Source organism: Amblyomma americanum, chromosome 7, assembly GCF_052857255.1.
Source record: "Amblyomma americanum isolate KBUSLIRL-KWMA chromosome 7, ASM5285725v1, whole genome shotgun sequence".
NCBI lineage: Eukaryota > Metazoa > Arthropoda > Arachnida > Ixodida > Ixodidae > Amblyomma > Amblyomma americanum.
Genome location: NC_135503.1, coordinates 477,747 through 504,599, shown reverse-complemented (window position 1 = coordinate 504,599; position 26,853 = coordinate 477,747). Strand labels below are relative to the sequence as shown.

Sequence of the window (26,853 nt, the reverse complement as noted above, 5' to 3'; positions counted from 1 at the left end):
CTTAGCACCCTCCGCTGCGTCACAGGTCTGACCGCCGCCGTGGTCAGTTGCTCCGCAGCCGCTGGGGACTGAGGGCCGAGGGTTAATTGGTTTGATCATAGAAGGTTGTGGCCAAGTACTACACCAGGGTGGCCAAATCCTGCTCTGGTGAGAGAGTGCATTGTCAGTTCTGGTCACCAAGATCAGGCCGCACTCCAGGCCTGGTTATGCAATTCCATCGACACGCGTTTTTTTTTTTTCTTGAAACCCGGTGGAGAATTGCACGGCACCAGGATTCGAATCCCAGTCTTCTTGCACGCGAGGCGGATGCTCTACCTCTACGCCATCGCTGCATCAAGTGGTTCCAATGGTGTCCAAAAATAAGTTGGTTCCAGTTAGAATTCCCAAAGCTTTTTTTTTGACTGGGCCATGAAATCAACCACCAGAATTTCCCGTTTTTTCCTGCTGCTGCGAGCGTGTATGCCGGAGCCGGTCGCACATTTCCAGACCGGCTCCGGTATCGCGAGGCATGAATAGGCGCAGATCAGCTACATGGCATTGGCGCCTGCATATTGATAGTGGGATCCGGCCTATAACAATCGGAGGACTGCGGGGCTCTGCCCAATGCTTTTCAGCATGGCTTGAAGTTCTTTCAGCTCCCCCAACTCTTTTCTTCACATTCTTGACGCCTCTGAATACGCACCCTATTCGAAAGTAGCGAAGCATGCCGAGAAATGTCACGAGCTGGCCTGTTCTTTTAACGCGACAGCGTTGACGGCCCAGTTACGCAGAAAATCTGGTGTCGGCGTTGTGAGCGATACTGTGGCGTAGGGTGGCCCAGGCAGCCGCCCCCGGAGAAGCAATCATAGGTGCGCAAGCTAGGTCACATGATCTATTTATTTATTTAAAACATACTGCAGTCATTGAAGACCAATCAGGGTCTTGTGCGGTCATCACAACCTGCCCACTGGATTGTGAGAAAACAACACTGGCAGTTGAATTAATGGATGATCGCGAGAGGTTGCTCGGGAAGAAGAACTTGGGTCGTGCAGGGCCCGCCGGTGGCAGCACCTGCTATCGCAAGGCAGTGGCACATCCCTTAACTGCTGCATCATTGCGCTAGGAGTGGTATGAGGACTCCCAGGGACATATGAATCTATAGTTGAGGATGACCAATTCTGCGTATATGGACATCAACTTGTGAAGCTTGAGTGTCCGCTTCAATTTTTGCCTCGGAATCCAAAGGCCGTCAAAAACATCGACATGGTAAAGACCAGACGCCGCACGTTTGCTCCACTGGTTCATTAACTTGGCTGTGTCCCATCAACTACATTGGGACTGCCTTTGAAATTTTGCAGTGAATATCATGGTCCATATTGTGTCGTCGAGAAGACATCCCCTGTAAATTACATCGTGTAGCCGCTCACACACTCCTTAGACTTGCGTTGCTTGAGTCATGGTGGTTTTAAAACTGTGCACAGCCATCTCAAGACCCACTACGACCCGCTCCTCTTGCCCTCGCCTTAGGTTGCCAGGGTGGCTCCTATTCGTTCCCGGGGCCAGTGTAGTGAACCATGATGGACATGCCTAATGTTGCCCTGGAAGATGAACTTGAGAAAGACGAAATGCAGCCGTACTGCACGAGATAACTGTCGTGGTTGGACTGGCTGTCTTTTTTACATTGCCCACCGTTCAGATTTGTGCGACTTACATCCCCATTTGACATGTATGAAGAAGCCCCTTTCGACAAGAACTGCCAATTGTGTGTTAATAAGCTCCCCCTCGCATACCGCTAGCGCCAATACCTTCTTGCTGCAGTTTCAAAGCACCTGCTATAAAGTAATCCACCATTGGTGTACTGCAGTTTGTGCGTATTAGATTTTAAACTTTTTCATATGCAGTTGTCTGACTTGCTAACGGGCACTACACTACTCACCCAACAAAATACAGTAAGATCTCACTTATATGATCACAGGCGATAGGAGTTTCAGTATGATACAAATTTGCAAAATTCCCTGGCTGAAGTGGATTGTGAGCTCTCTCGTGTGCACAAGAGTAGACAGCCGGGCTAGTTGGTTTGAGTTCATTTTGAGAAACAGCGCAAAGGGCAGGACACAAGAATGAAGAAGGACTCGGCGCTTGTCCTGTCGTCTTTCTTGTACCGCGTCCCCTGCGCTGTTTCTCAAAATGAAATCTCTCTTGTGCCCGTACATATGGTACGAACACAGGAACAGTGACCGCAACAGAAGCGCCGGCGCTGCAATTGCCACTTGTGCAGTACACACCACAAGTATCGATTGGTGGCGGGTAACCAACACATCTGTATTATCGATGCCATGACAGCCAGTCATGGAGTACGGTGCTTGGCCCTAAATAAATCCCGTCAGCCGTAAATACATTTGTGCAAATGTATTTCCCATGCCTCAGCATATGGATTTTGTTCATTTTTTGTTTGAATTTCTGGTTATACACATTGTTTCATGGTCCTTTGAGATGCTTCTGTATGGGCCAGCTATGCAGTCAGTGTGATGTAGCTAGGTGTAATAAAATCAGGCGTGCTGGTAATTATACCAAAAGTAAGGGACAGAACAAAATTTCCCTCTGCTCACTTTTCCATTTATTAGGCTTGAGTACGGAAAGTGGGTAAGAATGTAATTCAAGTTATGGCTTTTCACAGACACTAGTGTGAACGCCTACAGCCGTGACTAGGAGAATGCCCCGAACAAACAAACTGAATTTGCAACCAAGACACTGAATAACTGACAATCCCCAAAGCAGAGGGCTATGCAGATGTTCTGCTCTAGACAGTCTTCATTTTTCAAGTTCACTGATACAGCTGTTGTCAGCGCTTGTTTGTTGCTTAATGACTGCAAGTTGCATTCTTCTAAGAGTGGAATTGCATAATGTCCATTTTTTCACATTTGCTATCACATTTTCACAAAGCTGTCAGACCAAGGCCAAAGGGACTTTTAAAGTAGTGGTTATTTTGCATCAGCGAAGAATAATTAAGCGGAGCATGAGGCTCAGGATGACTTTATTCCATTGCATAACTGAAGGACAGAAAGTGAAGGCAAACTGTCCGAGCAGAAATCCGCATGAAACTGCAAAGAAAGGCCACCGTGTTGACAAAAAATAAACTTTGAATGGATTTACTTGTCTTTCTTGTGCATGCTGATATACGCTATTACAGTCTGAGCAGAAATCAGCATGAAACTGCAAAGAAAGACCGTGTTGACAAAAAAATAAACTTTGCATGGCTTTACTTGTCTTTCTATTGTGTATGCAGATATGCACTATTTTTAGTGGTAAGCACAAAAGAAATAAACAATGTAGAGTGCAACAAGGCAATGGCAACCACCATGCCTCTTGAGAGGCAGGATTTGGAAGCATGGCAGCAGTGGGAGTTGTGCAAGATGTTTTCTGTGCAGCAGAAGTTCTTTCGATGCGTTTCTTTTTAATGTGATATTTATTGCCTCAGGTCATAAAAGGGGAATGTAATGATGTTCAAAAGAAAGGGATGGCTAAATTATTTAAGAAGAGGTTGACCAATCTAATGAAGTCAGAAGAGTGAGCAATGATGTGGTACGAGTTGTTCCTTGACAGTGGCTAGCTGCTGCTGCGGGACAAACTCATCCAATTAGTGTCCTCAGCGAAAATGGATTTTCTGGCCCTTTCTGGATATGTTAATATTTGTCCAGCAGCAAGAGATGCACTTACCAGCAAGAAAACTGAATTTAAACATGTTCTTGCCAGTCAATTATACCGTTTGAAGTGAATGGCGATTTAGCATAGCCTATAAAAAAACTGGTGTCGACACCTGTACTTAGTTTTTTGGTCCGAACTCAGTTTTTGGTGATTAGGATAGGGTACCCTAATGACAGGTCCACTTCAATTTGTCCTTGCTGACCATTTATACTGCGATGGCTGCCCTTTGCAGCCCTGGCAGCAGCCACACACGCATACAGCCAGTGCACACCTGTGTTGCACAGCCAGCAGAGGTGCACTACTGCCCCGTAGCATTTCCACTTTCCCTAAGGTGGCGTGCCAAGCGCTGCAACCACAAACCTCGCACTAGTCAGGAGTGGCCGTTTTTGAAACGTGAAGGCATCTGACAACTGGCGTGATTAAGTAGCTCTGGCTATAGCCACAGCTGCAGTCGTGAGACGTGCTGATGCGGTGAATGTGATGATGCATCGCGGATTCATAGCTCGGAGTGGTCATGTAGCCGGCCAGCAGTCATATCTGCCATTGGCTTGATGTAGATGCCCTCGGCAGCCTTCCAGTGGCATGAGCTGTCGGGGTAGCTCAGGCCACAGATCTCCAATTGGCCTCCGATGGGCCGTCCGTAAGTCTGGCCAGATGAGCAGAGCCACCTGCAATAGCACCCGAACAGGGCAGTTGGCAAGCCTGAAATGCATGTGCCTACTTATCTAAGCAAGGAATTTGGGCTCGCTGGTGCCTGCTGAATAGTCTCATGCAGTAACCAGAGCGAAAAACACAAATTTCGTTTTTATTTATTGGATACCTGCATCGTCCGTAGGGCATTACACCGGGGGGCTACAAACGTTTACCGTCACTTTACATATTATCTCAACGCATGGTAAAAAGCATTGTTCACCGAAATATACACAGTGCTTGATGGCAAACTGTTCCATTCTCGTACAGTTCTAACAAAAAAAGAGTAACGCAAGACGTCACCCCTACAAGAAAATTCCCTGACCTTCAAATCGTGGTCCAGTCGCTTCGATATATAATTTGGTGCCTGGATATATTTTTCGCGGTTGATGCCTGTTTTAAGAGTAATAAATGCTATGAAAAAATTTTAATCTAGAATTTCTTTTACGATCCTTTAGCTCTTGCCATTGAACTTCGTGTTTGCTTTCTGTCATGCTAAGTTTCCGGCTGTAATTTCCAAGAACAGATCTGACTGCCCTGTTCAGGATTTTTTCTAATTTGTCTACAAGCTCAGCTGTGTGAGGATCCCAACAAACACGCATACTCAAGTACTGGTCGAACATGACTGGACTGAAGTAGAGCTGGGTTTTTAAGTTACTTGGAAGATGACTGAAATTCCTCCTCAAGAAACCCAAAACTGATGCCGCCCTGTTTCCAATATAGTTAACGTGTCTGTTCCACCGTAAATCAGATGTAAAAAAGACTCCCAGATATTTAAATTCCTTACTTGTGCCTGAGGTAATGTCACTAATTCTATACCTATATGGATGGCAAGCGCATTTTCTTGTAACGGTGACGTGAACAGTTTTGCCCTGGGGAACTCCCGAAGTCACTGGTGTATATGACAAGGAGAAAGGGGTTTTTGTTATATGTGTGCAAATATAGGAAATTTTGAATAATGAATAAAATATCCCTCTATTCAATTATTCTTATTCAAAGGATCAAATAGTGTATGCTCAAACTTATCCAAAATGAATCGAATATGTCCTCAAGTTTTCGTTCGAATAATTGGCGTGCGAGATGGAGGTTTCAGTGCCGTGATGTTCTTAATCCTCATACAAGGCCCAGGCAGGTTCAGCAAACCCAGCCTTTATGCCCGACTGTGCAGCTCTCGCCCATTTCATGCACTGAAATGTGGCGTTCCGTTATTAACAGCAAAAGGTACTTTTCCTATGAGCATAAAATGACAATGATAAAGTTAATACTGTTGTGATCCCACAAGTGCAGATCAGTGTTGCGTCTTTTAACAACTGCAAAAGCAGCGCTCTGCTGTTTCTCACTAGTGCACATTGGATATTCGCACAAGCAGTGAATATTCGTAAAAATATTCTACTTGTATTCGATTTGGTACTTTCACTATTCGATTTGCATTCAATTCGGTTTTTAGCCAAACTATTCACATTCGATCCAGTTTGAAAAAAGTACTATTTGCACACCCCCTAGTTTATGAGACTGACTGCTGCTTTGTCATTTTCCACCCTGCCCTCGGGGCCAGAACAGAGTGTGCCAACAAAAAGCTGTTGACACACTCTCACCACTTCAACAAACACCAGATTCCTTTGTTGAAGTGAAGCCTCCATCCTCCAGAAGCACCACCTAATAGCAACCGTTCCCTCCATAGCTAGGGGCAGCCAACTTTCATCCCCCAGAAGTGCCACCATCCCACTTACACCCTCCACGCAGAACAAAAGAAGAAAACTTGGGGGCCTGCGCTCTTAAAAAATAAAATGTGATAGCATTTAGGCTGCTTGCTGTGGTGTCTACAATAAGTGTCCAATGTTCCTCTTGTGATTTCCCCGGCAACACTCCAATTGGAAAAGGTTCCAGTGCTCTTATTTATACGGCATGCGTGAGTCACCGCCTCCTAGAATGTTCAAGTGCCTTCCACTGGATTACCACATGGGATTATACTAATCCAACCCACTAATTCACCTTAATTCATCTTCTGGGGATGGCCTACTTCCTAAATTCTGGGGCTCCTTAGGAATAACATTGAGTACAGTTTGTGTTTGGGCTAGTTGGTTTAACACTGGAGTACATTGTATGCGCTGCAGTTCTACAAGATAAGAAAAGCCAAGAAAGACGTTCAACGTGGTTAAGTGCAATGAACCATGTTGAACGACTTTCCTGGCTTCTCTTCTTTGCTTGTAAAACTATGCAGCACCTGCAAAAATACTCCAGTCCTTAAGAATTTTTGAGGGTGGGCCAAATTTTGGGTGTCCTCATATTTTCAACCTTGGTGGTGCCCAATGATTGGTGCAGTGGTGGTCACGCGGTACTGATGATGCCACGACGCTCTCAATCGCATTGACAGATCATGGCGAGTCCTCTACTGGCGTAGTGGTGCAGTGATATGCAACTGCCCAGTCAGGTGGCTGTTTCAAACACAGCCACCCGTGGGGCTTGTAAGACCCAGGTTGCTCTCCTCGAGCTCCCGTAAGGCTCATGCGCAGTGCAACGGTGGACACGTGGCAAGGGCACTGAATTTGGCAATGATGGGCAGGTTGTGATAACGTCACAAGGCCATACGACCTCCATCGACCAATCAGTGAATTTCATGAAGAATTTTAAATTTTGTGGTTCTCTCTGGTTGGTCAATTAGGGACATGTGACCTGATGATATTGTCAGGGAACTGAATAATCAGGAAATTTCGTTATGGAGATGCCGTAAGTTTTGTGAGACTACAGCCTAAATGCTAGCTCATTAAGGGGGGGATGCAGGTTTCGGAGGTGGAATTAAAAAATTTTTTTTTTTAGTAGAGCAATCAAATGTGGCATGCCTATTGGATGCTTAAATGCAAAGTTCACTGAAACATTTTTGACATTACAAATTTTTATGAGCTTCAATAGTATACCAAACATGCAGAAAGCCTGTCGTGACAGCAAAACATGGTAGGAGTCTGCATTCACTCTTACAGTTGATGCAGTGACATTCTCCAAATGTTTTTAGTAGCCTGGCATTTTTCTGCACAGAATGTTATATGCACACTTGCATAATGCACTCATTACTGACATGACAAAGTAGTAATGGAATTATAAGATGAGAAGGTAATTGAAAAATATAGGATTGTCACTGCATAAAGAATTTAAAGGAACACAATGCAACAAACCGCATGAAAGTTCGCGAGGCTGTTGTCGTGCTATGCTTTCTGCAAGCAGAGCAGTCCGGAAAAAAAAAAAAAAACTGGAATTAAAGTTCTACAAGCAGTTCATGTCCATTAAAATGCTGCAGGACAGTAATTTCCAGTGTCTTTGGATGTGGGGGTCTTGCAGACACATGAATCTTGCTGCGAGCAGCAATGCAAAAGCCAAGCGCTTGAAAATTGGTCATTTTCGCTGAGATTTCAGCCAGTTTTTTGCTACCTATGGGCACAAAAGAATTTTTTAAAGTCACTTATGAGCTGTTTCTGGAGGTGATAAACATTACAAATACCAAATCTGTTTTTTAAAATTCGATTTTCTAAAATTTTTGTCTGAAAGCTGCGTCCCCCCTTTAGGAGTAACAGCAAAATCGAATTTAAAGAAGTAGGACAGTCAGCTGCCCTCCAGAAGCACCACTTTCCCACCCTCGTCGCTGCTGTCCACCACCACCCAGAAAAATTGTGTCGCCTCAGTGTAGAGTAAAAGCATCAAAGAAATCATTGAGGGTAGATCCGACTGCTTTCGAAGAACAGCGGCATCAGATGCTTGATTGTCCCGTACTTCTTTTATGTGCCTCGCATGACCTCAACCCTACTGGTGACATTGCAGTCACCGTTTGGCTGCTGAAATGAAGAAAACTGCACTGGGAAGAAAATTAACTTACAGGACACGAAAATTTCATGTGGTGACCTATGTTTACTAACGTTTCACAAACCATTCTGAATACAGTGAAAAATTTGGTACCCCCACCCCCTTTAAAGAGCAAATACTCTTAAACATGTCAACACAAGACCCTGCCCATGTCAGCACATCTGGATGGTATCAGTGAGAGGGATGGATTAACTGTGTCTATCTGCAAGAGCACAATTGGAAAGCTGCTGCTGATCACCATAACTTCTTGTGTTACCAGGTGGAAGAAGGTAAGGGCTATCAGTTTGGTGCAAACACTCACGCATCAGTATCTATGTGCTTGAAGCGCACCGAAGCACCTCTCTCCCAGAAGTCTGAGCTGCAGACCACCGTCCAGTTGTCACCTGCACACACAATGGATGCTCGGTGCATTTCAAATGAGCAGGCCTGCATAACAATCTGTCAGAAATGCATGCTATCTGATGCATAACATCCGCTCACCGGTGTCACCCTCTCCTCCGTCTCCAAAGGCACTTATTTCCTGATTATTGGAAAGGGGGGACACAAAGTGGTGGCTGTGCAAGTTCTTGCGTGTCACCAAGTGCTCCAGCCTCACCAGTGATCCACAAGGGATAGGATCCCTGCAGTGAAGTCGCCAAGGTCAAGCGAAATTACTAAGGTGAGCCTGTTCAGCATGCAGAACTACAAAGCACTCCACTTGGTCATGAACAGCATCCTGATGCAAGACTGTCTTGGGAGACTGCGCTCTTCTCTCAACACTGCATGGTGTGGGCCAAAACACATCCTGAATCAGGCTTAACATCCCAAAGCAACACAGGCTGATGGACGCCACAGTGGAGGGCTCCGGATAATTCCGACCGACCACCTGGGGTTCTTTAGCTTGCACCGACATTGAACAGTTCACGGGCCTCTAACATTTTGTCTCCACTGAAATGCAATAGCCGCGGCCGGGATCGAACCCTTCAGGTCAGCAATTAAGCACCATAATTACTGGGCCACCACGGCGGCTAGCAAGGTTTTACATTAGCACCAAATAAAAGATTGCCACGCTTGCACTTAGCGCTCATGGGCAGATGTTTTTTTGGCATTAACGGTGCACAGGGCTTTGCAAATGACAGATATGCCCCTCTGTGCTTCAAATGATTTATTGTACTACTGTTTTGTAGCAATAGCTACATTACGCTAGCATTTCGAGCCTTCACTGTGGCACCCTTTGAGCTGTGTGGCCGCCCTTGAGCCCTGTGGCGGTGCTGTGACTGGTCACTTGGTGCGGAACAGCTGCCGGCTGTGCGGTGGCAAAACCGAGTAGGGGGAGAGAGAGAGTGAATCCACATCCAGGGATGAAGATGAAGAAGTTCAACCAGCGAAACGGAGCGGCGAAAGACTGACTTTGCAATTGGACTGAGCAAGTTTCACTCGGCGAGCTGTATCTAACGCGTCACTCCAGGTTTACCCACAGCTAAACCACAGCCATTTTTTCTTCTAGGGTTTCGGCTACTGTGAGTTGTAACATAATAAGGCCAGTACACACAACTGCCACAGGTGATATGTGCTCGCAGAACAGTGATACATTCACTGTTCTGTTTTCTGCAGCGAATCTTGCAGCCGGGTTACGTAGCAGAGAAACGCGAATGTTCCAAAGGCACTTCTGTGCCACTCACCCACGCTGGCAAGCCTTTTCCCGCTTACCCTTGACAACCCAGTGGCTGTTGTTGTCTTCCCTGTCGAGGGTCCCCGTGACCGACTGCAAAAAGGAGAACGAGTGGTAGACTGACAGATGATGCAGAGAGGGCGCAACCCACCTGCTGGCCGCTGCCAGAGCCGTACTTTATGTCGTGGGAGTGGAGGCGTACTTGGTTCTGCACGTTTTCCAGCTTCAGTACAGAGCCACACGTGACGTACTGCAGGTCTAAGGGTATAAAAAGCAGCACAACATGCATCAATAAATGAAATTTTATTCTTTTCAGAGTTGACTTCATATCCTAGAAACTTGCAAAGGCATATGGCTTCCGGACAATGCTCACAAGTATTAAAAGCCCCCTTAATTTCTTTAACTAGCCTTCCATCCAGATGGAACAATATGATGGCTACTAGAGTTCCGCCCAAATGCAGCATTTACTGTCATTGCACTTCCATCCATACCAGACCCCTCATTCCTTCTCAGACTAACCCCTAGAAGCCTTCTAATAGAACGCTGTACCTTGGTGTCAAGTGTCCTATCAGGTTTTCATCAGACTAGCACCACTTCATAACATTACAGTGTACAATGGTTAGTTTTTGATAGTCTTTGCATCTAAAGCAGTTAGGTTCGCTGTGACAGGATTAACGGGCAGCTGCTGTTCTTTCTGCCCATAACTCGGAGTGGCTAATCTTTTTTTCAGAATGCCTACCGCTCCACCCAGACAAAGCAATATTTGTGCCATTAAGTTCCAGGTGCCCACAAAAGTTTTTGGAAGACCAGAAACATGAAAAATCTTTAATTTCCTATGGTGCAGGTCGCTCAGGGCAATGCAAACCACTCTTCAGTTTGCGACTGCATGCTCAGACTGCCAAGCAATTAAGCTGTTTTTGTAATTTTCACATTCCGGAAAGTTTGTGGGCACATGTGCCAGTGCATATCATACCAAAACACAAATATTTCCTGCTGAGTGGTTTTACTTTGTCAGCTTTGGTTTGTTGTTATTAGGAAACTTAAGTGACAGTCACTGCTCCATGAGGACGCAACTGACAGCGATTTTTGTTCAGCCTGGACCGGAGCAGCAAAGTGCAGCACATCACTTCACACAAGGAATACCTTGCAATAAATTAAATTCGCTACTGTGTCACAAGATGGAAGGCAGACATTACAACAGGCTGCTGCTCAAAACGTTTTCAACTTCGCGAAGAATGCCGTTGCCATGGAAACTTTATCAATCCTGTCTCAAACCAATCATGCGCGTACCAAGCTCAGTTATTGTAGCTGTTAGCGTCAGAAAAAGGCTCCTGTCCACTGAGGGCGAAGCTCTGCACCAGTATTCTAGAGCACTACGTTGTTGTTTTATCCTCTTACAATGGCACAAGCACACACAGGCAGATCAGCCAAGAATTGGGTTGCACAGAGAGTTTTTCAGATGAATTTTTTCATGGACGAAAATAAAATTAATGCTGGGGAAGAGAGAAGTAAACGAAAAGAAGAAACACCAAAATAAAACGAGAAATGCATAACACACAGACGGTGCCCATTGTGGAATTTGTAGCCGAGTGATAAAAAAAAATGTTAGCAAGGCTGTCGATTAGATTCCAGTAAGAAATTTTGAATTGCGGTAAAAACAGACCTGTGGCTGTACCCAAGTATGGTGGCACCAAATGACAATATGATCGGGCTGCTCAAACTAAGGCCAAGCTGTTGCAATGGCTTCTCTAAAAACCGCCTTCTAATCATGGTGAAGCGGCGACAAAACAAGAAATGGTCTATTCACTCCTGTTCACCACCAAATGCGCAGATGGGAGAAAGCGCCAAGCCAGACCTGTGCAAATAAAAATTTAGGGCTGGGATCCGGCAGCGCAGCCTTGCTGTCTTAGACAGGCTTCAAGCTGCCGTGAATGACAATTTCCTGCTCCAAGAATACCTGAGATACACGTAATCAGACCTTAAAAAAGATCCAGTTGTCATGCTTAACAAACTGAATCTCCGAAACCTCGCTGCTGTGATGTGCGCTGTAGCAGGGAGGATAGGTAGCACGGGGCCATTGAGGGACGCCTTTGGTAATTTTTTGATGGTCCGTTGGGTTCTTCGGAAGGGTGCAGACCCTTCCAAACGTTGTTGTTCGGCAGTGATGAAGGGAGATGTGCAGATGAAGGTCAAAGAGAGAATATATTTACAGTATGTACAAGGGCAAACTGCGTTACAAGTTGAGTCACACAGACGGTCAAGCTGTAACTGACGAAGACAATTCTCACACAGAGAAACACTCTCTACAAGCCCTTACTCATCGACGCGAGGTTAGAGTCTAGGGTTGCAGAATTACGTGCCACTGCACGGAGCCTCTAGCTCAACTAGACAAGTAGGCGATAAGCAACTTCACTGACTGCTGCACTGCTATGAACTGGTACCCATATACATGTCTGTGTACTAGGTATGCAGTACCTACTTACAAGGCTCAAATGCGGAAGGAGTAATGATAGGAAGATGCATAGTTGAAACAAGGGACGAGCACAAAGAAAAAAAAAAGTCTAACACACTTAATAAGCACACGTCATCGTAAGTTGGTGGGAACGTGAGTCGAAATGCTTCCACCGAATACTGTTCTTTAAATGGAACTACGGAAGTTGGCGAGCACGACAAGCTCTTTTTTTTTTTTTTTGACTAAGCGAGGATGTTTTGACAAAAGTTATATGTTTAGCTCACTCACCAGCACAAGCTAATGTTCCCAAGTGGACCAAGATAAGAAATAACAGTGACACTTTGCACCAACACAATGAACACATTGTGCGAAAAGCAGAAAACGCAGCCGGCGTCCACCTCCGTGTTGCCATCGTAGCACCAGTAGCCATCCCTAACACACGTCATCGTATCCTAGAAATGCTAGTGGCAACGTGAGTCGAATAAAAACTTTTTCAACCGAATACTGTTCTTTTTTAAATGGTTTTTAATGGCACATCTTTGCTTCCATAGAACGACAAAATTAATATTTTTGTTAAAGCATTTTTGTTCGAGTTTGGTGGTTGCATAGTTGTTTGGGCGATTGCCTGGCCACATTGGAGCCATTAGTTTGAATTTGTTTTGTTTTGCTGTTTTGCGCGCCCGCTCTCGGGGCGTGTTGTTGGTGCAGTCGTTGGCGGTGGCAGGGGGCGATTTTTATTTTGCACCCTTCAAAATGCACAATGGTCCGGTACGGTTTCTGTGAGCGCAGTGAAGCAGCGTTATCCATGGACGCGTCTGCCGAGAGGGCGATGGAAGCGCGTGTGGGACTTGTCAGGGCGAGGTGTGCGGCGGCTGCACCCAAGCAGCACGGTGCCGACGGCGACTGACGGCCCCCGAGTCAGTGATGCTAGGCCTTGCTTCTTCAGCCACGGCAGCAACTCGACGACCACGCACGTGAGGACCACTTGGCATCCTCGACAACGGCCCGTCTCGATCCCGCCTGTCCGCACGGAACACCATGGACGAAGACTACGACCTCGACGGTTTGGAGCTTACGCCGATCGAAGAGTACGACTTCACCAAGGTATGGGCTCCGGAGACTGGTCCCCAGTGCCGCTAGTCTCTCGCCAGCGGCACGTTTCATTGTCGTGCCCGCTTCGTACACTTTTGACAGCTTTTTAAACGGTGGAACAAGTTCGTTCGACATTGGCGCACGTAGCCTCGTGCGAGTGAACACGTCCACGGGTCAGTGGCGGCCTACATTCGACGATGCGGTCCTTATTTGGACATTACTCGCCCGTTCGTGGGAGCAGCCTGCGGCTTTGAGGCCTCATTGCATCGGTGCCCCGAAAGACGGTGGCCATCTCAGCGCTAAGATGTCACACACCATCGGGCATGATGGTAAATGAAGGACGGAGGGGGTGGGGGCTCTGTGGGTGGCCCCCTCCGCACATAAGTCATTTTTTTGACGCCTCTGCGCGTCCGCCGCGTTGTGACCGTAAAGAGAAAACAGGGTCGCGGACCGCGTCGGCTGGGGACTAGCAGCCTTTCCGTATGATCCTGGCCACGTCTATCCAAGTGGCCTCAGAAAAAAACAAAACAAAAAGAAGTTCGGCCTCCGCGCAGTCGGAAGCCAACAGCCCTGGCTCTCTTCCGATGAAACTTTCATTTCTCCCGATGAGAAGGGGTAATCATTCGGGCGATGCGGCTTGTGCTTGCTAGCACCAAGCAGCCTTATACCCCTGTCACACGGGCACTTTCGATCCTCATTGAGTCAATGCTCATCGAAAAAAGAAGCGGGATTTGGTATCAAAGATCGTTGGCTTGTTTTGTCGCTTGTCCGCATGACGTTGTTTCGAAGCACTGCGGTCTGTCCACGTTTTGAAAGCAGAGTGTGTGACATAAACCATTCGCCTGGCAGGATGCGAAGCTTCCACCGAGCCCTGCCCGCTGCGACTCCTTCGTCGCACCTGCTGACGCGAGTAGCCCTGTACGTATACTTTTCAGCTGCCCAACGTAGTACAGTAGTGCTTTCACAACTATTGATGGGTGGCGTGGAAGGTGAACCGTATGTCGTAACCGAAAACTAACCTGCTGGGCTCATTTCTTTGCCCCAGGGAGGGCGGAAAGTGTGGGCCTTCTCTACTGCCAACAAATCTAGTTGGCAGTGCATGGCAATTAAGCATTGGACTTATTTGTGTGTTTATATTGTATTGCAGTTTTCGTTTCTATTTTTTTGGTTAACAGTATCACCAGCGTAATTTTTTTTGTGCTATATATATATATCAGTTGCCAAAACTGCTGCCCCAAGTTTCTAGCCAAGTTGAGGCCTTTTTTTTATTGATAAAAGAAAAGACAAGTGCATTAGCCCGCGTTCCATTCATCTTTCTAAAAATCAGTGATCCTTTTTGGATGGTTACATCTAGCCTCTTAGCCCTGTCGCTGCTCCTTATTTTAGTTTGCTCTTAGATTTTGTAATGTGATTTTTATCTTGTTTTTGCAACCCTTTACACAGTTTTTATTCCCTTCTCACTTGTTTCTTTTCATTGTTATCTTTTTTGCTCCTCTGTTTTTTCATGTTATGTGTTTTTGCCAGCCCATGTGAATGTGCATTTTACCAAGCAGGGCTGGAAGTGCTGCGCCAATTGCGCTGTGCTGTGCGAATTTGATCTGCTGCGCCTAAACGGCAATCTATGCCCATTGCAAGTATACAGACTCAAATTTAGCCGAATGTTGTTGTCGGTTGGGCAACACTGGGTGATCGTTTCGAAACTGAGCTACGAGCGCCGTCTTAGCAAAATGCAGGACGGCCGCTGGGCGCGGGAAGTGTTCAAGTATGTCCACCTGAGGTGTGTCAACACCAAGTGGGCCCGTCGCACCAAGAGTCTGGCGGATAAATACGGAGTGGTACCCTCCCCACTTACTTCAAGTTTCCAGCCCAACGGACGGCAAAAGATCCGAGAATAAGTGCGATGCGAGGAGCAGCGTCGTTGGCAGCAGACGGCCCGCGAGAAGCCAGCCCTGGCTGTTTACCAACAAGGGAAATCGAAGGTCGAAAAAGAGCCCCTATATGACAACACTAGGGGCAGTGGACTGTTGTGCGAAGCTAGGAGCGGTGTGCTTCGCACCCGATGTCTTCGAACAAAGTACACGGAGGGTATGAGCACGATGTGTGAACTTTGCGGAGGCGCTGATGAGACCATCGAGCACATCGTGTTGGAATGTGCAGGCCTACACCCGTCGGTTTCGGATGCACAGGACAATTCCTCAGTAGGCCCCATGCCACCAGACGCGATCAGCGGATCCAACAGCCTCTGGGCACTAGCGATGGCACTCGGTTTTCGCCGACCCGAAGAGCCACCGCAATGGAAGCTGGTTGAGCGAACCAAGCGACGTTTGGAACATTGGTGGCGCACACGACACGGTCACGCTCCTTGAAGGCTCAGGGGACCAAAACGTGCCATGAGCGTGTGCTAGGTGTTTTTATTCTTTAATTTTTGTTCTTTTTTTTACCTTCTTGGCTTGATCCGGTTTTTAGTACCGTTGATCTCCCGATACAAAGGGATAGCCAGTATCATCATCATCAACTGACAATTCGTACATTATTTCTGATGGCCCGGGGGCCATATTTTGAGTTCAGGAGCTTGACATGCCCGACACGTTTTACACCATCACGATTGATGAGAGCCCAATCCCTGAGGCCAAGGTGCAGCAGCTGGACGTGCTTGTCTGCTACTACTGTGCTAACTGTGGTTATGGAGCATCTCCAGTCCTTTCATTTGGGCCATGTGACCGCTGATGAGCTGCTTTCCTGCATTGAGGATGCCCTCAGTGACGTTCGCAAGAACACATGTTTTTGCATTGACTGCCCTAACAATATGAAAAGCCTTAAGCGAAGGCTAAGGAAGGAAGTGAGCCCTGACATGGTTGACATCAGTGAGTGCGGCCTCCACAAAGTTCACAACTCTTTTGCTGCTGGGCTAGATATGTTCTGCGCGGAAGTGGAGTTGCTTGTAACTGATATCCACTATTGTTTCAAGTTTGCCATGAGGCATGCGGACATGAAGGAGCTGCTGAATGATCTAGGGCTGCCCCAACTAGAGTTTTTGCGGCACGGGAACAGCAGATGGCTGACACTGCTTCCTACTGTTGAGCGAGTGCTAAAGTCGTATGATGCCCTCACGGCATTCTTCCCCAAAGCTGGACAGCCAAGGTGTTCATCTATGAGGCACGGTTGTCTGTCATCTACATTTTGTGACAACACACTGCGAGCAAAGTTGTTTTTCCGTCAAAACGCTGCTCAGATATGTGACAGATTTCAAACGCTGTTCCAAAGCAAGCATCCTCTCCTGCATGTTTTCTATGACGAGATGTTGGTTTTCGAGAAGTTTTTGCGTTTTGGACTAGTTGCGAACAAAATTGCTCTCAGTCGCATTTAATGTCGCCAGCCCGCCCCAAAAGTGCTCCGAAATAGCCTACAAATTGCTCCAAACCTGCTCCAAAATGGGACTTTTGCTGCTCCAAAATATTTTTTCTGCTCCCATGCCTGCCCCAAAAAAGCTGGAGCCTGCTTCCATTCCTGACCAAGTTTTTATCAAACCTCGGCACGTGTTGATATGTTCACCTACCTGGAGTTCTTAAGTCTCGCTTAGATATTGCCTTTTGCTCTCGTTGTTTGTTGGTTTGGTTCATGCTCTTTCATGCAGCCCGTCTCTGGATATCAGTGGCTATATGAGCATGCCTGGCTTCATTTGTCTGTTATTAAAGTTGAAAGTTGCGCTTCTAATAATAACAATAATAATCTCTTTATTTCTGCCCTGTTGTCTTTACTTTTTTTTGTGTGAACATCTGTTTAGCACACAGCTTTTCAAAAAAGATTATGTACCAGCCCTTCGTTAGTGATTTGGCTATCGGACAAAAACACGAGCTGAAGTTTGTTTCCTGAAGCTCAGTTGGGCAAGCAACAGACTAGCTACACACATATACAGTTGCCATGCTAGGATTAGTGCAACTTTTCAGGAGAACTAAGTTTCATAGTGTACAGGAAGAGGTGACTGCTGTGGAAATGGACTCGGCTGCTGGCCCGAAAGACGCGGATTCGATCCTGGCTGCAGCGGTCGAATTTTGATTGAGGCGAATTCTGGAGGCCCTTGTACTGGCGATGTCAGTGCACGTAAAAGAACCCCAGGTGGCCGAAATTTCTGGAGCCCTTCACTACGGCGCCCCTCATAGCCTGAGTTGCTTTGGGACGTTCAACCCCCATAATCTAATCTAATCTGCTGTGGAAATTCAAAGGGCTGTGCATAATGGTCCACATTGTGTTAGCAGCAGTGGAACTGCCACTGAACCATTGTAGAAGCTAGGACGTGACAACGTTTCATTATTTTTGTGCAGGATCTGCAACAAGCAGATGGTGGCTTACTGCAGTTACAAATGATGTTGGAAGCCTTAAATCTATGAAAACCTACTTAATGAAGCAGTGGCCCTGATCATGTGATGGCAGTGATGCTACGCTAGCAATGACACTTGCTGAAAAGGTGGAAATTGATGGTTTGCAGTGGAGCGTGGCCTTAAAGTGGACAACTGTGTAACTTCAAATGATGTTCCAAGTTCTTGCCTCAAAGCACACAACTGGCTCAGCCTGGCTTCTGCATTTTTTGAATTAGTAACTTGCGCTCAGTGGGTGTGTTGTGCATGCTGACCTTTTCAGGTTGAAACTATATTTCGAAAATTGAATCAGTGTATTGCGTTTTAATCAGAAAACCTGACTTCTGTTTATAAGACAACTTCAAAAAAGAAAGGATGGCATGCATGGCATGCATACGGTGAAAATGTCTCCAAATGGTTTGAGTGTCGGGAAATACTGGCAGAAAGAAGGCAAATTCACTGTGAGAGAGAAAAAATCAAATTCTTACAAAGCAAACAGTGTATGAGCTAGTTCTATATTACTGCTTTATTTTCCTCTCTGAAGTCTAATTATAATCAGTGTGGCCTTCACAAAAGCAATATGTTGGATTTTCCTGTGCCAAACACACTGTGTTACGCATGCTTTCAGGTTCTTGGTGAACTGGCCAGCTGGGACTCGTTCCACCTCCACTGTAGTGCAGCTGTTGCAGTTGGGATTGAATCCATTAACTTCAATTTCTATCGCAGTGCTGTCAATATGGCCTTTTTCATTTTCTTCTCAATCCAAACTATATCTGACATTATGGTAGCTAAATAACAGTGTGTGTGCTGACTTCACACTGATTTAGTAATTCTTTCTGTTGTGCGAGTCTTCATATGTTTGATGCCAGTGCACATGACATGCATGAAGAAAGGTACATCTGGAAGCTGTAGCTGGGGTGCTGTGTAGCAGACTCCTTTTCTTTTTAGTGCTGCTTTTGGCATAGGGAGAATACATTACTCACACTTCCCAGCCCTCCCACATGTTGTCTCAGTTCTTTTGTAAACTCTTGCACAAACAATGACTTTTCTCTCTCCTTTATCAGTTATGCAACATAAGATGTTATGCTCCGCCTTAGTGGCTGCTAGTGAAGAGCCGTCCAAATGAAGCAGTTTACAGTGACTACCTCTTGCCTCTTATGGGTCCTCTTGTTGCCTCGGCCTCAAATGCTGTAGGCATGAACAGTATTGTTCACGTGTGCTGAATGCGACCATTGGCAGGTCATATGTCTAGGGCCATTGAAGCACCTCCAGACGAGACTAGTGTCGAATATCTGGCTAGTCACGAACTGTGCCAATTTGTTTCCTACTCCTTCAGTACCCTACTGCAAAAGCGATTGCAAATTTGACCAGAGGTAGTGTTACTAACGGATGCAGAGCTGAGAGGGCATTTAGCTGCAGTGCATGGTATAGCCACATTTGTCGCTCAGCCTTTGTGTTCGAAACGTTGTAAGCAGCAGTAAAAGCACACTGGATTCTAGCCTTGGCATGATTTGCAAGCAAAACATTCCTATGCATATCGATACATGCAATTTACATGCTTGGTCTGTGAGAGATCACTTGAAATAGGAAACATCGAGATGACAGACATAGTGCCGAACTAGCGACCTGACAGCGTATGTTCATATGTGCAAACAGCGTATAAGTAGAAAATCTTGTATCATGCGGATAAGAAATTTTGGCCTTTTGCAGCAACATAGAAAGGTCACACATGCAGCTAGTCTTCTTTGTGTATAACAAAGGAAACATTTCCTGTCCTCCTGTTTCTGGATATATTTTGAGAATTGCATACTTTATGAAAAGTGCTTCGTATCCGTGTTTTTGTAACATGCCTGTCAAGGTGACTGCAAAGTCCTTTTAACTGGTTGTCAAGTCCTATTAACCTGTTGCTTATGCTCTTCTGGTTTGCCCAATGTAGCAGTGACATGAGAGATGAGAAGGGGTTTTTATATAGACACTGCTTTATAATATGCTACACAGGGCTGGCCATGGCCATGTTTGTTAGCACAACGCTGCTTCAGTGTGTTCATATTCACCTTGTAACATAAAGCAGCTAACTTTTTGAGAGCATTGGAATCAAGCCTCATGCACTGTTCTGTTGCGGTTCTGCGGGACCTTGTGTGCGTACGGAATGACAATGATGACACTCTTGCCAGCCAGGTGAAATAAATGGAAGGTCTCGTCTAGCCAAGGCCAGCATGTGGATATGTGGATGGTGCTTGGAGGGTGATGCACTGGGATGCATCACTGGATAACACCCGCCCTGTACACCGCTGGCTCAGGTGTTTTACATTGAATTTGGTGAATGTCACGCATGCCGTCTACTTATTTTGGTGTGCAGGTCGCTTGGGTTGTGCTATGTATTTCTTGAGAGAAAGGTGGTTTCAGAAGACATTTCATTAACTAAAGTTGTGTCCGACACAGGCTGGTCTTAGCCTATGTGCCATAAAAACCCAACACAGCAGTTAACCAAAACTAGTGAAGTAACCAAATGAGCTATCTGCAGTGATTTACACCGACCTCCTTGACAGCCCTTCCTACACAGAAGCAGCTTGACGCCCCAAATACCCAATGTCTTTCATACCTCTATTATACCCTCACATGTGCAAAAGTGCAAAAAATTTAGCCCCGGAACCAATATACCCTTCTACAGTCCTTGTATTTATTTTATCCCTACAGTGTTCTGTGCTTCATTATGGCCGCCTTCCTCTTTTATTTCATGTTAACATATTCTTCAGGAGTCTTTAAGTATTATATTTCGTCAGTCCACACCAGCAGTTATCTGTAGTTCTCTATGCCCATTATTTCACGTTCCTGTAGTAATACTGTTCCAGACCTGCTATTGTTAGAAACCATAACGCCCGATTTTTCAACACTGAATTTAAATCCTGCTTTCTTCCCGCAGATATCTGAGAGGAGTTGTAGCTTGTTTTCGCTATCTGCAAAAAGCACCACATCACCTGCGTGCACTAAGCCCGGAATACATTGGGCTACTGCTAGTCCTTGTCGACTGTACACCAAGTTAAATCCAGCTCTACTCTCCTATAGCATGTGTTCCTTTCTTACTGTATAAATCTTGAACAGTGGTGACAAAGGACACCCGTGTCGTAAACCTCTTTCTCTCTACATCTTCCATATTATTTATTGGTTATGGCGCTCGAAAGAGACTGGTTAGATCCCGGCCACGGCAGTTGAATTTCGGTGGTGGCGAAATTCTAGAGGCCCGTGTACTGTTCAATGTCAGTGACGTTAAAGAACTCCACGTGGTCAAAATTTCAGGAGCCCTTCACTATGGCGTCCCTCATAGCCTGAGTCGCTTTGGGACGTTAAGCCACCATAAGCCATATTATTTAGCCCTTGCCAGTTTATTTGCACTGTAATATTCTTGTACACTGCCTTGTAAGCTCTGTTACATTTGAATCTAGTCCCGCTTCTGTTAGGAAGTCCTGCAGTAATTCCCTGTCTACATTGTCACATGCACTTTTTATGTCTAGAAAAATCAACATAAACATAGCTGCTGTTTTGCATCATAGGTATTTCATTGTACTGCTTTACTGTAAGCATTGTCTTAAAAATGGTATTGCAGTTCTGCTAGTATTCCATTTTTTTCTATCCGTATTGGCAACTTTGATATCCTGCATTGCAAGCCTTATGAAGATTGGTCTGTGTGAATCAGTCCTGGCTTCTCTCCTTTACTTTTGTGTATTAATCTAATACCCCTGTCACACGGCCAGTTTCAATCACCCTCGAGTCGAGGGTCTTCGAGATTCTCAATCGCCATCGAAGTTGTCGTTGCTACACGGCAAATCTCAATGGCCATTGGAACTGAAATGGTTCTTGTGTATTACGCCACGGGAGTGTGGCGCCACAATCGCTACTTTGGATTTTGCAAAAATAACAAAAATATTTGATAAATGTATACTAAATGCTGAAATACATGCATACGCGAAAGTTGTTCAAAACCCTTTTAATTGCACGTACGCGACAGACATGTGCAGACACTGCTGTAGCCACTCTAATACAAGACGAGCCAAAACCAAGCCAGTCCAACTGACCATTTGCGGAAAAGCGAGCTCCGCCGGTACCTTTGGTTGGAAAGGGGCTTTCGAGCAAGCATGTGCAAGGCAGCGTTCAGCAGCTCACGTGCGCTTGTTTTGTTGTTTTAGTGTTGTTTATTGGCCGGAAACGTGTGTCAGCTAACGAAAGAGTATGATGGAAGAGGAGAACATCCCATTTTCGTTTTTAGAAACAGGGTGTAGCGAATTATTTTCGCGTTGTAGCCTGAAAAACGACCATGTGTGGCAATACCTGCACTCTGCTACCTCAACGGAGCGCCGAATGACCAAGTGAAAATATGCGTGAATGTGCGCCTATGCGCGGGCGAGTGTGACAGTATAATGAGATGCACTTTCCTAATGCACACAGACGTTTACGTTTGTGCTTCCTTGATAGGGCCGGAGTTTCTGCTAACTTAACACAACACCTTTTGCCGCAGGGCACACTTAGCTGATTATTAAAGGACCCGTTGTACTATCTCAATCCCGGCTCGTGCTGATACGGCAGAGCGTTGCTTTGCGTGCTAACGGGCCGCGGGAGCGTTAGATATACGCTCGGCTGCGCTCGGCTGTGCTCCCGCTGTTCAGGAAGCACATTGTAGCATTAATGGTGAATGTTCATACTAGTATATATCATTCGGTTTTCCTGCGTCGGTGGCAAAACTCTTCTAGAACGACCGAGCAGTGTGTACTCGGCAGTAAGCGCGAAATAAAGCAGCAACACCCGTTTCGAAACGTGCTGGATGTGCGCATTACTGGCCCCATCAACGGGTTCGTCTTTTGTGCCTTGTATGTCGTCGCCGCCTTTATTACGTACAAGTCTCGCTGTTGCAAAACACTTGGTTAGCTTAGATAAATCGCGTTGCAGTTACATGTCAGTTACATGGAAGTTACAGCTCACATCAGTCGTCGCACTACAGCGCAGGAATGCACGGCTGGCTCATGTTTTCCAACCAAAAACCAAACCGCCCAGAGAGGGCGCTGCCTGCGCCTTCACCACGCATGCGCAGAAACTTCTCCGCAAATGGTCAACTGCGTCGGAGCGCTGCTTCGTCAGGCTTAAGACCTGGGAAATCGCTATGATATCTGAAAAACAAGAGCTATTTGTCTCTTGAAACTTTATGCGAGGGTAAGAATGGGCAAATCGAAGGCGAATACAACAGCTTAGAACACGATATTGCTTTGAGGGATTGGCGACGAAGCTGTTATCGCTGTGAAGCGGGCGGGCAGGGCGCCGCCATGTTGTCAACGTTAAGTACGCAAGCAACGCAAAGACTTCAACGCAAAATTAATGCGCTTAAAACCAGTCTAATATAATTTTAGAATAATTTTACAGACTGCTTGCATTAAATTTTATGCAAATAATGTATGTTCATGTTTCTGTACCGTGAATGTGTCGTGTACAAAAGTGCACTTGGCGCCGCTCGAAGCAACGCTAGCAACCTTGGGCAGCGCTCGAAGGCCCTCGAAATTTCGATGGAGTTCCGTGCTGCTCCGTTGACTCGATAGGCTATTGACTCGATCGCCATTGAAACTGCCCGTGTAGCAGCGCTCGATCGCCTTTGAGTCGATAGACTATCGGTTCGAGGGCCCTCGAAATGCCCGTGTGACAGGGGTATAAGCCTGATTTGCAGCCAATCTTCCGGTACCTGCTTACTCTGAAAGACTTGCTCTGTAGCTTCGAGCAATGCTTCCTTTGCGGCTCCAGCTCAGTAATCATGACCTGTTACTGTATTCCTAGGAATCCTTTCCAGTGCTCACTTTCAGTCCACGTTCCCGAAGCTTAACTCTTCGTTTGTGATCTTCACTGTTGGCCTAGAGACCACCCCTCTGTTTGCTTTAAATTTCTTAAAAATTGTCGCATCGATGTGGTCCAGAAAGCATGTTCCGTTTTAGATTGTTGACAGCAACACAGTGCAACTTTAAGACTAGGACAAAGAAATGACTGTACACCACGCTCACAGTGACTCATCATGGTATGCCGGCTCATCATGGTATAACCCATCATGGTATGCAGGCTTCCTTTGTGTCAATGGCAGACGCTGTTCCTATTGCTAGCTTCCAACTTAGCACAAAAATAGAGCTAATTACGTAACAAAATCCCACTGAAAAGCTATGGTTTCATTTCCTAGTTTGTATTTTGAATTCTGCAAAAATAAAATTTCATTTATGCACCTTGTTTGTATTTCTTTTTGTACTGATATTGGCATGGTAGAGAGAACTTATCGGAAAGCAAAGGAAGGTAATTGCAAAGCTAATCACAGTATGGTCAGGGAAACCTTAGACTAATCAACCAAATGATCAGGTAGGCTTTTGTAAAAGACACTTGACAATAGGCCGTATTCACACTAACAATCAGGTGGTAGAGGAATGTGCAGAATATAACCAACCCCTATATATAGCCTTCATAGGTTACAAGAAAGTATTTGACACAGTTGTAACATCAGCAGTCATTGCGGAATCTGGGTGTAGAAGAGCCTTATGTAAAAATGCTGGAAGGTATCTACAACGACTGCACAGATACCATAGTCCTTCATAAAGTCAACAGCAAAATTCCAATGAAGAGGAGGAGTGTCAGGCAGGGAGGCACGATCTCGCCAATGCTATTCACCGCCTGTTTACAGGACGTATTTCAAGGCCTTGATTGGGAACAGTTAGTGATAAAAGTTAATGGAGAATAATTTAGTAATCTGATTTGTTGATGACATTGCCTTGCTATGCCACTCAGGAGATGAACTACAAAGCATGATCAATAAGTTAGACAGGCAGAGCAGAACGGTTGGTCTAAAAATTAATATGCAGGAAACCATACTAATGTTCAACATTCTCGGAAGGGAACAGCAGTTTACAATCGGTAGTGAGGTGCTCGAAGTGGTAAGGGCATACATTACTTAGGGCATCTAGTGACTGCAGATCCAGATCACACGTGTGAAATAACTAGAGGAATAAGAATGGGGTGGAGCGTATTTGGCAGGTTCTCTCGAATCATAATTGGCAGCTTGTTACTATCCCTCAAGTGGAAAGTGTACAACAACTGTATCTTACTGGTACTCACCTATGGGGCAGAAACGTGGAGGCTAACAAAAAGGTCTAACTTAAAGGCGCACTAAACAGGATTCTGAGCTCGTCTGTTTACCGCGGGAACTCGATATACACGCTTCAAGAATTCTTAGAAAACTTCGAATTCGTGCGGCTGATTGTCCTATAAAATCAAATTAAATTTGCCGGCTCCCGCCTCTTTTTTTTGAACTCATCTCTGAAAGTAGGAGGAGTCAACCAGCGGTGGATTGCCTTTTAGCCAGTCGCGTGGCGGCTTGCCTCTGTGCCATCGGCGTAGTGATACGTAAAACACAGTCCACACGTATTTTTATTTCTGTGGGCCTAATTTGCGCCTATGTTGTCTGCGACTGAAACTATTTATTTACGGAAACCTAAAAACAAAATAGAAGTGACAGCGAAGCCGCCACGCGACTGGCTGAAAGGCACACCATGCTTTGGTTGACTCCTCCCACTTTCGGAGGTGAGTTAAAAAAAAGGCGGGAGCCGGAACATTTAATCTGACTTAATAGGGAAATCAGCCGCACAGGACAATAATTTGAAGTTTTTAAGAATGCTTTGACCGTGTAGATCAAGTTCCCGTGGTAAATAGATGAGCTCAGAATCCTATTTCGTGCACTTTTAAGTTAAGGACAGTGCTACGAGCTGTAGAAAGAAAAATGATAGGTGTAACGTTAAGAGACTGGAAGAGGGCAGAGCGGGTCAGGGATCAAACACTGGTTAATGACATTCTAGTTGAAATCAATAGGAAAAAATGGGCTTGGGCAGGGCATGTAGTGTGACGGCAATATAACTGATGGTCCTTAGGGTGACGGAGTGGATTCCAAGAGAAGGCAGGCATATAGAAACGGCAGTGTTAGGTGAGCGGATGAGATTAAGAACTTTGTGGGATATGTGGGGATACAGTGGCTGCAGCTGGCATAGTACACGGTTAATTGGAGAGACATGGGAGAGGCCTTTTCCCCGCAGTGGGCATAATCAGGCTGATGATGGTGATGATTTGCCTCTCGCCCTTTCTAGCTGTGGCCAAGGAGCTGTCCGAATTATTGGGCAGACTTGGATTGCTTCTGTTATAATTTCCAGTGAGAGTTGCATCATTGTAAAATTTCAAACGTGGCTCGTGTATCTTCAACTCTGTCACCGGTTGAGTTGTGGTGGCCATTTTGCATTGCGCATATCTTATATCGTCAAAGAAAGAAAAAAAATCCCCAGACTTGTGTTGGGATGGTAGCTCGGCATGTGTGGTGAAAAGTGGGTTCTTGCTACACCTCGTGCCTTCATGATGGAGTCTCCGTTTAGGGCGACAATCATTGCCATTTTTAGGTATACAATCCGTGGCCAGTGCATGCTTAAAAGTGGCAGGGAATAAAATTTAGTTTTCAGAATTGCCAATCATAGCCATGCCCTATTCAACATTTCATTGCTTTTTGTTTTTGTTTTTGTTGAGCTGGTACCATATGTTGTACACACTGTTCTTGCCCCCGCCTTATGTAATGCCCACGGGCCCTTAAGGCTTCAATAAATGAAATGAAATGAAATGAAACATGATTCTGTCCCGATGTTTTGTTCTTGTGCAGTTTTCATTGTGCTTCCATTGTCACTGCGGCTCACTGGTTTTATACGTGCTTTCTGGCACGCACTGGCATCTTGAATTCGAAGGAAGTTCTCTGAAGTGAAGCTAGCGCACCACCTCACTTCCATAATTCATGTTCTGCTGGGAGCTGTGCTCTGTGGACGCGGCTCGGGTCGGGAGGGGCTGATTTCTTTTACTGGATTTGCGTAGATGTCTGGTATCGACATGGAGTTCTAAATTCGTATGCCTGCTCGCTTTATTGGACGCTCTCAACGTCTGAAAATTCGCCTCACATTGATTCTGAGGTGAGCGTGGAAGAATCCAAGCTGCGCGGGATACGCCGCTGTACTTCGCGGTTACGACTCCTGATGAGG

At 45.8% G+C, this 26,853-nt stretch overlaps 2 protein-coding genes and 1 pseudogene across 2 annotated transcripts in view; 2 read left to right on the top strand and 1 right to left on the bottom strand.

The window, feature by feature from the left end:
- Positions 1–2,996: 2,996 nt before the first annotated feature.
- Positions 2,997–12,800, bottom strand: LOC144098239 (stromal cell-derived factor 2-like). The gene is made up of 6 exons (XM_077630732.1): positions 12,618–12,800; positions 10,029–10,135; positions 9,888–9,970; positions 8,707–8,846; positions 8,528–8,609; positions 2,997–4,352 (listed from the first exon to the last, which is right to left on the bottom strand). Exons 1-6 carry the CDS (start codon positions 12,757–12,759, stop codon positions 4,181–4,183), a joined length of 726 nt encoding a protein of 241 aa, XP_077486858.1. The 5' UTR covers positions 12,760–12,800; the 3' UTR covers positions 2,997–4,180.
- A 174-nt stretch (positions 12,801–12,974) lies between these two features.
- Positions 12,975–26,853, top strand: part of Patronin (calmodulin-regulated spectrin-associated protein patronin) — a 147,950-nt gene continuing 134,071 nt past the window's right edge. Inside the window, 1 exon segment of the mRNA XM_077630731.1 lies at positions 12,975–13,433. Coding sequence (XP_077486857.1) covers positions 13,368–13,433 — 66 coding nt within the window. The 5' untranslated portion in view covers positions 12,975–13,367.
- LOC144099522 (uncharacterized) lies at positions 15,149–16,899 on the top strand (annotated as a pseudogene).

Excerpts from the sequence above, each read along its gene's own strand:
- LOC144098239 (XM_077630732.1), bottom strand. The coding sequence starts at position 12,759 with ATGGCTACTGGTGCTACGATGGCAACACGGAGGTGGACGCCGGCTGCG. Across the intron at positions 8,847-9,887 it reads GAAAAGGCTTGCCAGCGTGG|GGATCCTATCCCTTGTGGAT; the intron begins GTGAGTGGCACA and ends ACTTCACTGCAG. Across the intron at positions 8,610-8,706 it reads CGGAGGAGAGGGTGACACCG|GTGACAACTGGACGGTGGTC; the intron begins GTGAGCGGATGT and ends TTGTGTGTGCAG.